Source organism: Wasmannia auropunctata, unplaced genomic scaffold (assembly GCF_000956235.1).
Source record: "Wasmannia auropunctata unplaced genomic scaffold, wasmannia.A_1.0 LD334544.1, whole genome shotgun sequence".
In the NCBI taxonomy this organism is placed as follows: Eukaryota; Metazoa; Arthropoda; class Insecta; order Hymenoptera; family Formicidae; genus Wasmannia; species Wasmannia auropunctata.
This window is the reverse complement of record NW_012028346.1, coordinates 33,100-45,134: the sequence shown is the minus strand read 5'-3', so window position 1 is coordinate 45,134 and position 12,035 is coordinate 33,100. Positions and strand designations below refer to the sequence as shown.

The 12,035-nt window shown below is 44.9% G+C and overlaps 1 protein-coding gene across 1 annotated transcript; it reads left to right on the top strand.

Annotated features, from left to right (window-relative positions):
* The first annotated feature begins 2,482 nt into the window (after positions 1 to 2,482).
* LOC105458314 (probable G-protein coupled receptor B0563.6) lies at positions 2,483 to 8,081 on the top strand. Its single transcript, XM_011703537.1, has 7 exons — positions 2,483 to 2,648; positions 3,169 to 3,435; positions 3,554 to 3,677; positions 4,829 to 5,022; positions 6,443 to 6,690; positions 7,073 to 7,360; positions 7,821 to 8,081. The coding sequence occupies exons 1-7, from the start codon at positions 2,483 to 2,485 to the stop codon at positions 8,079 to 8,081; spliced, it is 1,548 nt and encodes a 515-aa protein (XP_011701839.1).
* The last annotated feature ends 3,954 nt before the right edge of the window (positions 8,082 to 12,035 follow it).

The following is a 12,035-nucleotide window of genomic DNA, read 5'->3' as shown; positions in this document are numbered from 1 at the left end:
GAGCCATTTCGACGTCATTTTGATATCATGATGACTTTTTGTTCTGCTTGGGCTACCACAGTAAAAAAAATATTCTATTTTTAATTATTTGTTGAATTTGTTCTTGCCAACTAAATGCGTTTTAATAGTTTAATAGAAACAAAAATGTTAATTAATTATTAGAGAGAGGGGAGGAAAGTCTAGCGATTGACGTGCTCGAAGATCACGAGAAAAGTTGATAAATGCGGCCCTGCAAGCGACACGCATCCGCCAAACGGATATCTTGTTGGACCGACGACTCTTGTTCCTCGCACGTTTCCTCACAAAGGATAAGTAGCGATGTTCTTACAACTCATTACGGCTTATTACATTAGATTACACCACATTATCACGTTAATGCGATGAAGAAAGAAAACCTCGCGCACGCGAAAGGTTAAGAGGCTATAAACTACAAGGCAATAATTATTGCGTAATTTCTCGATTTGCGAAAAGTGTTTCTGTCACTTCGATTTTTCAATCAAGAGAGAATGGCAAGTGTAATACCTGTTTCTGTACACGAATTTAATTTCGCAACTCTGTGTCCTTCGCAGGTAACAAAGGATAAATAATGATAGTTTTAAGGCTTATTAGAACGGCTTATTACATTGGATTACATCGCATTATTACGTTAACGTCAGCGACCCGATGAAGAAATAAAGAAAGCCTCGTGCGCGCGCACGCGCGCGCGAAAGGTCCAGAGCGTGTAGACTATAGGAGGCAGTAATTATTGCGTAATTTCTCTCGATTTCAGAATTCTGCTACTTCGATTTCAATCGAGTGAGAGTCGAGGCAGCGACTTGTATCGGGAAGAATTACCGAATGCGTACCACTTAAGATATTTTTGGTTATATTTTACATTTGGTACTATTTAGAATGCAAACGAACGTTGGAAATTGTAGCTTGATGTTCAAGGCATCTAATATTACATGTAAAATTTTTCACTAATAGCAAATTAATTTGTTCTAAGCTTTTTTATTACATGCTGTCAAAAGCACGATTCAGCAAACCGGTCACCTAAATCGTACCTGTGAGTTTTATTTAATAGTACCTCTTTCTAAACTATTGAATTTATTAATGAAAATAATTGAAAACACAAGATTGAAAAAAGAATCATGAATTAATACTTACTAATTAATTGTAATTTATCAAACAATAGCTGTTTTGCTTACGCAACTCGATGACGGTTTTTTTCTCTACAGAATTGCTACAGAACAACTTCGATCGTGTTAAAATAAATAATGTTGATTATGTTATGTGATCTAAAGATAAAGATACATTAGTGTTCCTAAATTGTACCGATACGGTATAATAACTCTTATGCTGATTAGGTGCAGCGATTTAGGAAACTTGACAGAGATGATAAAACAATGATATAATTTTTATAATAATTGTAAATATGTATATACAATGAATTTAAAATATGCTATCATAAACTTTTTTTTTAGGAAAAAATAACGATTCAATTAAAAATTGCATGGTTACACTATAGTATACCAGCTATATAAATTGATCAAAAATTTACATCAATTGTATCTGATTTTTTAAAATCAGATACATGAGTTGATAGCATGCATAAAACAAGATGTAACCTGTTCATTTTTTGTCTATCTTACATATTTCTTATTTACTTCATATTTTTGTTACTAAATGTTGCTTCTACAATATTAAGTGAAACTATAAAATATTAAATTGCTACGGCACGCTTTATGAGACCAATACGCATTTGGCAACTCTCCCCTACCATGTCACGCACAAGTTTAGCTCCTCGATAAACCAATATTGACATTACATGAACGAATATAGTGTTGTAACATTATCCGCGGATTGCATAATTTCACTCGAGTACTCGTCTCTGTTTTGCCAAAGCGGACGCTCGCGATGCTGGACGTTGTGCAGTATTTGATGTTTATTCACGGGCAGAATTCCGTTCACGCATCGAGAAAGAGAGAGCAATTTCGAAAAAACGACAAAAGCGAGAGGGAAGAGTCCGAGGTTACTTATATATATATATATATATATATATATATATATACAGACCCCGGCTCGCACTCGCCGTTCCGCGAAGAGATCGAGAGACTCTGCAATGAAAGAGAGACCGACCTAGGCTAGGTTTCTTCGCGACTGTTACTGACGGACGAAAGACGGGCGAGAAATCGTAATTTAAATGGAAAGGCGCAATTTCGCCTTAATGCGCCCCGACGGTAAAAGTTTTACGAGAGCTTCCACGACGGCGGCGGCGACGGCGAGCGTTGCGTAAGTGTATATAGCCGGGCGGAAAACTCGACTTTCATTCGCGACGCGGCATTAGCCAATTTCCGGGCGATTCTTGCGACTTTCATACTCCGCTTTAATAAACTTCGGGGGGAAAGAAAGAACATCGCGAGGGAGAGCCTTTTCCTCCTCGTAATTTAAAGCGACTGGCGCCGTTTTCGTGGCACGAAGCGCTTGGGAAAGGCTCTACGAGATGGCCGCAGAGCGCGAGATTCTAGGTCGGTTGGTAACTGAGGTAACTAGCGAGGGGTTGAAACCACCCCTTTCCGTCCACCGCTCGGTTATCATCGACCGTAAGGAGTTCGCGTTACCAGCAAGCTCTCCGTCGAGCTTATCGGCGGTTGAGAGCTCGAAAGTCGGTACGGGCAAAGCAAGGGTTGATAAAATTCTACTCTGCAGAGGGGGGGAGGGTCTTCGTCATGCATTGGTCGAGGATAATCCAGATGTAATTACCAATCTACATCAAATCTGAATAATGCATATCTTTTACATATGTTTATATAATTGTCAAATAATATTTAATATATTATAATAATATATATTAAATTGTCGAATAATATATTAACGTTAAATAATTTACTAAGAGCTTCAATTTTATACGAAGCAGAAATGACTGTTTTGAGCAACAAAAATTTTGTTAATACGAGTGCAAGTCAATAAGTTCTTAGAAAATCTGTCAGAAAGCAGTGTCGTGTCACATTACTTTTTGACAAGTATAACATCTTTCAGCTGATTATTGTAAAATTTTGAGCGGAATTCATCGCGTGGTTTTTATTTCTTTAGACGATTAAAGCGAACAACCTTTTTAATTTTTGCAAAATGGAAAAAAACGAGTTTTGTGCAGTGATCAAATATCTACATATGATTTAACGCCGAAAGAAATCAAAGCCGAGTTGGATAATGTTTATAGCACATCTGCACCAGCGTTTGCGACTGTATACAATTGGGTAAATAAATTTAAACGTGGTTGTACATTCACATGTGATACACCTCGTTCGGGACGTCCAATTGAGGCTGCTACGCCAGAAATCATCGATAAAGTCCACGAAATTGTTTTGACCGATCTACGAGTGAAAGTGCGCGAGCTTGTTGAGGCCACAGGCATATCACATGGCACAGTGATTTTAATTTTGCACGAACAATTGGGTATGAAAAAACTATCGGCAAGATGGGTGCCGCGTTTGCTCACTGTGAACCATAAGCGCGACCCCGGCACCAATGGCCAAATTCAACGAATTCCGCTATAAATTGCTTCTCCATCCAGCATATTCGCCAGAAATAGCCCCCTGCGACTATTTCTTGTTTCCAAATCTGAAGAAATGGTTCGGAGGAAAGAGATTAATCGCCAGAGAGCAGCTCATCATCGAAACAGAGGCTTATTTTGAAGGGTAGACAAATCATATTATTCGGACAGCTTGAAAAAGTTGGAGAATCGTTGGATCAAGTATATCGAGCTGAAAGGAGACTATGTTGAGAAATAAAAATGAATTGAGCAAAAAAAATATGTTTTACTATGTTTTTCTAAAAACTTATTGACTTGCCCTCGTATATCCAAAGACGCTTTTCCTTTCATCGCATTTGTGTCCGGAGTACCTGTGCGAGCAATTTTCCATCCAATTTGCGATTGTGCAAAAAAGCGGAAGTCAAACAAGCGGAACAAAAATTCAAAATGGCTCCAAAATGATTATTAAAAATCACATTTCAATTAATTTTAATGTTATCGTCATTTTTGACGTTATCTGTTGTTCTTAATTCTTGGGAAGAAGCAGGCGTGACTCTAATTGCGCTCAGGAAATTCCGCGGAAAACGGTAAATATGGGCGTTAATTGATTTCAATGGACGGTAACAAAGCCCGGTAACGAGAGACGTGAAGCAACTGGCGGCGCGGCCGACCGCGTACGAAAACAGGAAATCAATGGAAATTGGCGAAAAGCGCGCGTATCCGCGTTTTTCGATTGCCCGAAATTCGCGAATCTCGATGAAGTTCCAATTTCGGGATTGAAACGCGCGAAGCGTAAAAAAGAAAGAGTCGCGCGTTCGCGATGCGCGATGCTAACGGTCGGTTACCTAACGACCGAGCGAAATGTATTTACGCAACTGACACTTGAAATGTACAAGTGACACTCGAAAGACTAAGAGAACGGAGAATTACGAGTTGGGGGGACGTTAACGTTTTACACGGCCGCGGGAACGCATAACCGGGAATTGGCGGGTATCAAAACGCGCGACGAGCACTTATAAAACGGTGGAGAAAACGACTAAGAACACTCTGGGATCCCGTAATAGATCCTGAAGAGTGATTTAATCCTATTTCCGCCGTTTCTACGCCGACGGCCCTCCCGTCCGGAGGCGGAATGAAAAATTCCAGCACCGCCGCACCGCGGCGGTGGACAGAATATTCCCGGGGAAGTTGCGAGAATGATTAAGTAAGTGAATCGTGCGCAACGTTCGCCCGCTGTTCCGGGTTTATGAAATCAAGTTAACTCTCGGGCCTCGCCCTCCCCCCCTTCTTTCGCTCTTATTTCTCCCTCGGTCCGAGTATCCTCCTTAACCGCGGGGCTCCGGCTCCTCTTTTTGTTGCAGGTTACTCCGCGGCGGCGCTCCTCGCGATCCTTTTCTGCATCCCCTTCGCGCTGAGGGTGCTCATCCACAAGGAGACCGGGGGATGGAGCAGCTGGCTCCAGGCTTTCTATCACGTTCACCTCGAGCTCTTCCTCGGGAACGGCTGCCTGGGTATGGCGAATCGCGCTAACGACGCGACGAAAATCTTGCGGCACAAAATTCTATTCGCGAATAGTCCAAAATCGACTCTCTTTTTCTCTCTTTCTTTCTTTTATATTTATTAATTTACATTTTTCTCAATTTCTATATTAAATCAATATTTTTATTTTATGTACAACAATTTAAATTTTCTTTGCCAAATTATGTATCTTTGTGCACCTAACCTAAGGGATTTTCATTCCAGAACGCTTTAAATAAATGCACCCTTTCTCTCTCTCTCTCTCTCTCTCTCCCTCTCTGTTTCTTTCTCTCCTGCTTCTCTCCTTAAAAATTTTTAAAAAGAAATTTTTTTACTATGTTTTCATAATCAATGTTTGTTTTTTTAATGTAAGTGCCTCTGCTGTTATCATAATACATAAGCTATACATATATGTGCATTATTTCTCGCAAACATATCTTATACGCTCACACATATACACGTACCGTCCACTTACACTTGACAACTATTATATTTTACAATAATTGTAACTTGAACTGAGACCGCATATGTGAATACACAACAAAATTCGTGAACGCCTTCAACGGTCACAATTATCTTTTACTTTATGTATTTCTATACGCTTTTACTCTATTTTCAGTAACGTATGTATCTCTCCCTTTGATCTGTCTTTATATAAATTTTGTGCTTACGATAGTTAATTACTTTATATATTTCTATATGCTTTTACTCTATTTTCAGTAACGTATGTATCTCTCTCTTTGATCTTTATATAAATTTTGTGCTCACGATAGTTAATATCCTCATCTCCTTGCATTTACTATGTCCCAGCGCTTAATTTATCCTGCAGCGCTAAGTAAATGACGATTCATCATAATCATCAAATGTCCTTCTCTCTCTCTCTCTCTTTCTCTAACTCTTTCTTTCTTTCTTTCTTGCATTTCCTATCTCTCAGTAACACCATTCTTGCGAAAACTGATACGGTCCTCGCGACGAGGAGGCGGGGGGGAAGAATGAATTTATCTACGTTATCTGTTCTTCACACCGCGCGCCGAAAGAAATAGAAGATAGCTCGTTGCAAAACTTCTCGCTCGCGACGGAAAACTTTTGCTTTCCCGTATCTTACAGCTTTTATAAGTTACAACGATTATGGCGATTAGAAGTTCGTTCTGGCGTGGCTTTCTCAAAGAAAGAGAATTAGGAGAAAATGGGGCGCGAGTAGGCGGCGGGGAGAAAAAGAGAGCGTTAAGCCATTTTGCACCGGCGACGAAACGTGTCGCGAAAATTTTTCGATTTGACGCTGCAGCGTTGTATATTACATGCGTGGAAACACATTACAGCTGGTGCTCTCTAACGTGACCGGAGTGAGAGGCTTTTAAGGCCGACGTAGCGCGCTATGCATTCGAGAGATATACGGGTTAATTGTATGCACAGGAGTTGGAGTAATGATGCTTCTGGCATTGACAGTGGAGCGTTACGTAAGCGTCTGTCATCCCGGACACACGCGGCCACTCTGCGGACCGCCTCACCTAACAGTGGTGCTCATTCCGCTGGCTACATTCCTCGTTTATCTACCGAGCGTATTTCGAGGTGAAATTACGACCTGCCTGCTTGCGCCCGACGGTCCCCTAATCTACCAGAGGAGGGACAATCAGTCGTTTCTCAACTCGTGGTACTATCAGGTAATTCATGTTTCTTTCTTCCTGATGGCCAAATAGTTGCTCCTTCCTTCCCCAAGCAATCGACTTTGAAGTGGTATTTTAAGGCCAACCTAAACGTATAATGCGATTAATGCATTAATTATCTGTAACGTCATTAATGCCAATTAGAACGCCATGTAAAACATGCTCATTGGTCTAAATTCACAAAGGTAACCTGACATATTCCGAAAGGAGATCTGACATTTGAATTAAGGTCAGGATTTCTGGAACGTTCAGCGCGTTATTTAGTTATATTCTGTTTGTGTGTCCGCGAGCTTAAAACGGTCTACATACAGCCGTATTTAACTTCAAATTCTAATTTTACGGTACCCGAGACGTGTGTAACGCGAGCGTGTATTTACAGGTGTACAAGGTGGTGCTGGAGGTTGTTTATAAAGTCGCGCCGACGATCCTCCTTGCCGGATTCAATCTGCGAATAATGATAGTGTACAGAAGGTCCTGCGAGCGGCGTCGGAGAATGACCTTATCGAGGACCGTCAGCAGCGACGAGGATCCCAGAACTTTCGCCGAGGAGCGGAGGCTCATCCTGCTCTTAGGCAGCACGAGCATCCTCTTCCTAGTCTGCGTCAGTCCTATGGTTATCTTAAACGTCACACTCAGCGAGAGCAATCTCAACAATTATGCTTACCAGGTAAGGAGAATTCATCTCAGATATTTTCATCCGTGTATATATGTATATATATGTGTATATATATATATATATATATATATATATATATATTGTCCCTCCCTCCTCCCCTCTCCCTTTCTCTCTCTCTTAATTCCGAATGATAATTACCGTCGAAACGCACATTCGCTCTTGCTTATAATTTAACGTGAATCAACAGTAGAGCTGAATTCCAAATTAAATGTTAATTTACGAAAACAATCCCGCTCTCTCTTTCACCCTTCTTTTTTTTCCTCATCGTTTTATTGCCGCACGTAAGAATGCTCGCGATCAGAAATTTACTTTTCTCCGCTCGCTCCTCCTGAATAATTGATTCAATTGTTCCGCCAGCGGACCTGCTGCATGCGGTCCGCGCCTGCGATACGCGCGACTCGATCAATTATGAATCCCGTCCATTAATTCTCAACCCCGTGTTCGGTTGCAGGTGTTCCGCGCGCTGGCCAATTTGCTGGAAGTGATCAATTACTCGATCACGTTTTACATTTATTGCCTCTTCTCGGAAGACTTTCGGAACACCCTGATACGTACCCTGCAGTGGCCGTGGGTCAAGAGCGACGGCCAGGGCGGCAGGAGCCTGCCCATGAAACGCTCGCCGATACCGCGGACGACGACGACGACGACGACGACCACTCCGCCGACCACCACGGTCGCAACCCCCGGGCATCTGGCTCGTGCCAGTGTTTAACACGGATTTTTTGCCATCGATCCTCCCGCGGCGTCAACCGTTCGACCGTCGCCGAGCGGTCGCGCAAAAAAGGACTCGAATCTAGCCGCGCCGGCCGTCGCGCCGCCGCGCCGCGCCGCCGCCGTGCAGCTGTATCTAAATGTCGGGACGGGTTTGATTTGCATCAGGGCACAAGAAAAAAGACCTCTACACGGAAAGAACGATGTTTTGTTGAAAGGTCTAAAAATTTTCGCTGAATACAGATCTGAAGATAATTTTTGTTCAATAATCAAAATAATTTGTTGGAAAGTTAAAAATAGTAAGCATTGCTGTAAAACGTTTTTGATATTCCAGCAATCATTTTGACTTTTTAACAAAATTATTTTCATTGTTGAACAAAAATTACTTTCAGATCTGGATCCAGCAAAATTATTCTTTCCGTGCGTAAAATAGCCGGACAGCGATATATGTACGAGCGCACGCCGCCGATCGTCCGACAATTAAACGCGCACGAGGACAATCTCGTCCGCGTGTACGGACGTGTTGGTGATAATTGTAGGATGAATTTCTCACGGTGGTTAAATCGCCGTTTCGTTTCATTTTTTTGTTTTGACCGACGAAAAAGTGCAACTGCAGCGAAGAGACATTGATTTTGCTGCGCCGCGGGTGTGTTTCCGCTGCGAATCTTGCGATTCTTAGTCTAAGAGAAGGAAGGATCTACGAGAAGGAAGGAAGTATTCGAACTATGTGTATACTCTCTGTATACCTTCCCCCCCCCCCCCCGGTGAACTCTGGAATAGTTGCAGAGCACGGCCACACATTTGCGAAACATTCCTGCTTACTGATGCCCGGCTTAGAGAGCCCGGGCGTGTCTATATACACTTGCTTGCTGCCGTTTAAATTTCAACGTTTGACCATTCCCGGGGAGGGGAGAAGGAGGAGGAGAAAGAGGAGGAGGAGGGGGAGGGGGGGAGATCGAATCGACCGACCTGATTAAACAGCCGATATCCGATTATCTCTCCCCCCCCCAGTCGAATGATACGCTTGCTCGCCCGACGATCGCGCGAAAGCGCGTATAATCGTGTTGAAATGGCTCGAGCTCGAGCGAAATAACGACGGAAGTGTATGGAAGACAAGGAATTCTGTGCAAGCCATTGCCGGGACTGCCCCCGCAGGAGTCTTTCGTGCTCTAAAGTAAGTACAAGCTGGAAAAGTTTCTAACGCTGTCGACCAAGTTTGCACGAAGGCGGGGATCGTTCTGCAAAGAGCAGGAGAGAGAGAGAGAGAGAGAGAGAGAGCGAGAGAGAGAGAGAGAGAGAGAGAGATGCAAGGGAAAAGCGCGGGCGGAAAATACGGTGAGACCCGGTCCGCAATGCGCCCCGTGTGCACTCTGCGGAGAATTTATCAGAATTCGCGGCGGAGACGCGACGACAAGACTTGTGCATCGAGTCGCGATCGTTGCCGTCGCGGTCGCTCTCTCGCTGGAAATTAAACCGAGGGACCGCCGCCGCGGCTGCAGAGGGTCGGAGAGCTGCGCCGCAACGAGGCGGGCGGGCGGGCAGGAGGGAGGGGGAGGAAAAAAGGGAAAAAGGGAGAGATCGAAGTGTGTCAAGTACCTGATCGTACAAGGGAATCTTTCCCGCGAGAATCCACGGGAATAGCCGAGCGCGAAATCGAGGTGGAATCGAGAGAGAAGCCGCGCGCGTTGATTCACCGGGAATAGCCGCCGCGCGGAAACGGAAGGCGAGCGCTGCCGCCGCCGCCGCCGCCGCCTCGCAGTTTCCTCGCGGACATTTAAAATAACGAATAACGTCGAGAAGTATTTTATCGTCGCGCGCGATGAATCATCGTGATTTATTTCCGTGCGAGTGCTATATATATAATTAAGCGTTGCCGAGAAAAGAGTGAGAGAGAGAAAGAGAGAGAGAGAGAGAGAGTGTGTGTGTGTGGGTATGTGTATGCCAGTCGAGAATTTTCTCGTCTTCGCCGCGTTATCGGCATTAATCTTTTACATAGCCGCGATGTATCTTCGCCGTCGATAAGCTAACATTTCGATTAGACTCTAAGCAATTTATGTATAGCGCTCGATAACGCTTCCCCCCCCACCCTCCCTTCCTCCCTTTCACCCTTCCTCCCCGTTCCCCTGAGGGACGGGAATTGAATTTCGAGGAGGGTCCGCGTATCGAAAGAGAAACGAGCGGTATCGTCGAGCGAGCGAGCGATACCGAACCTCGCTGGCTGGCTGGCTGGCCTCGCCTTTCGAGAGAGCTAACGAAAGGACCGCTGCCGGCTACGATAATAATATTCCATCGAACTCTCTCACGCCGAAATAAACCGCGCTACTCTCCCGAGCTGGTTGCATCGCGCGTCTCGAAAATAGAATGCCGCACGCCCAGAGAAGATATTCTCTCCCTCTCTCTCTCTCTCTCTCTCTCTTTCCCGCCCGGGGAAATCGATAATTAAATTCGTCGCAACGTGGTCCGTCCGCGCGCGCTCTCGTGGTTCGATGGTAATATTATTTCGCTTATTTACATACGTAAAATCCTAAACAAAGAGTAGATCTCCGCGAAAGGGATCATATGCCTCCCTTCCGCGCGGACGCGGACGTACGCGCGTTCGGTTAAAACTCTGGCGCGCGGAAGGAACGAAGAAATAAATTCGGAGAAGCGTACATTCTGTTTTTTTTTTTCGGAATCCCTGCGTCCTCCTCTCCCCCTCCCCCGCATTCCTCTTATATTGCGCAAACAAAGAATGTTAAATTATTATATATTGTGGCGTGCGTGTATAATTCACTTGGAAATCGAGAAACGTGAGGGGATGCTCTTTTTGATCCGTTCCTTTTTTTTTCTTTTTTAAATCCTCTGTTTTTGTTCACTTTATCCCCCCCCCCTCTCCTTTCCTTCTGAGAGGACGACTTGTGATTCGCAGAAACTTCGAGATTCGACGGTTCCCTGCAGCTATAGCTCGAATCACGATTTTCCTTCGAGCAATTTATGACGTTTTTTTTTTTTTCGACGACCTGTAAAAATATCCGCGGAGATGCTTCACACAGCCTAGCGCTCGTCACGTCGAAATGCGACAGCGGCGGCTCGCTGTCGAACCAGATGACGAGTACGTGACGAGGCCCTCCTTCCCCCCGCTCCGCGTATAGCCTCTCGGTGTACCTAGCCTCGCGGAAGAACTCGTGCAAACACCAGGGGCCGCCGCGCCGCGTCCAATCCGCTCCTCTTCCGATCGATTTTTGCGTCATGCGTCAGTCCGTGAAATTTTGATATTTACCGCGCGGATCGATGAGGCCCTCTCTCGCGTGTGAAGCGCTTATACTCCGCGGCGGGATATAACACGCTTGCCGCGTGTTCTTGCAATATACGTATACACAGAGGCACCGATTAAGCGGGACGGACGGACGGACGGCGGAAGCGCGACGGGGAGAATCTCCGGCGGACGGTTTCCGTTTCGTTTGCGGGGAGGATTTTCGGCCGCGGAGTTAAGTGGAGGCGGTAACCAAACCTCCCACCATCGTCGGTGCATCGCTATTTGGAAATAATTTATTGTTAGATCAGCGCGGTACGTGTGTACGAGCGCCATGGGGGCGGGGGGAGGGGGAGGTTACGTTTCGACCGCTATAAATACGTCAGGATGGACGAAAACACACACATCGCGCGCGCGCGTACAATAACGCCCAGGCGTATATACAGTCAAATGGATGGGACCTGTCATCGTTTTGGGGAATAATTTAAGCGCGCGCGTACGTCCTTCACGCGCGGGAATAACGGGCGCGAGATATACTACGTGCGAGAGAAGTGTGTTACGGGAGCGAGTGTACGGTATGTCATAATAAAGTTTCGAAATACGTAGACGGCCGGGATATTTACCGTCGACGGTGTGCCATCGCTCGCGGATGTAATGCCAGCGTTTCTCCTCTGGTCAGCGAGAGAGAGAGAGACTCCTCGAGAGACTCCTCGAGAGACTCCT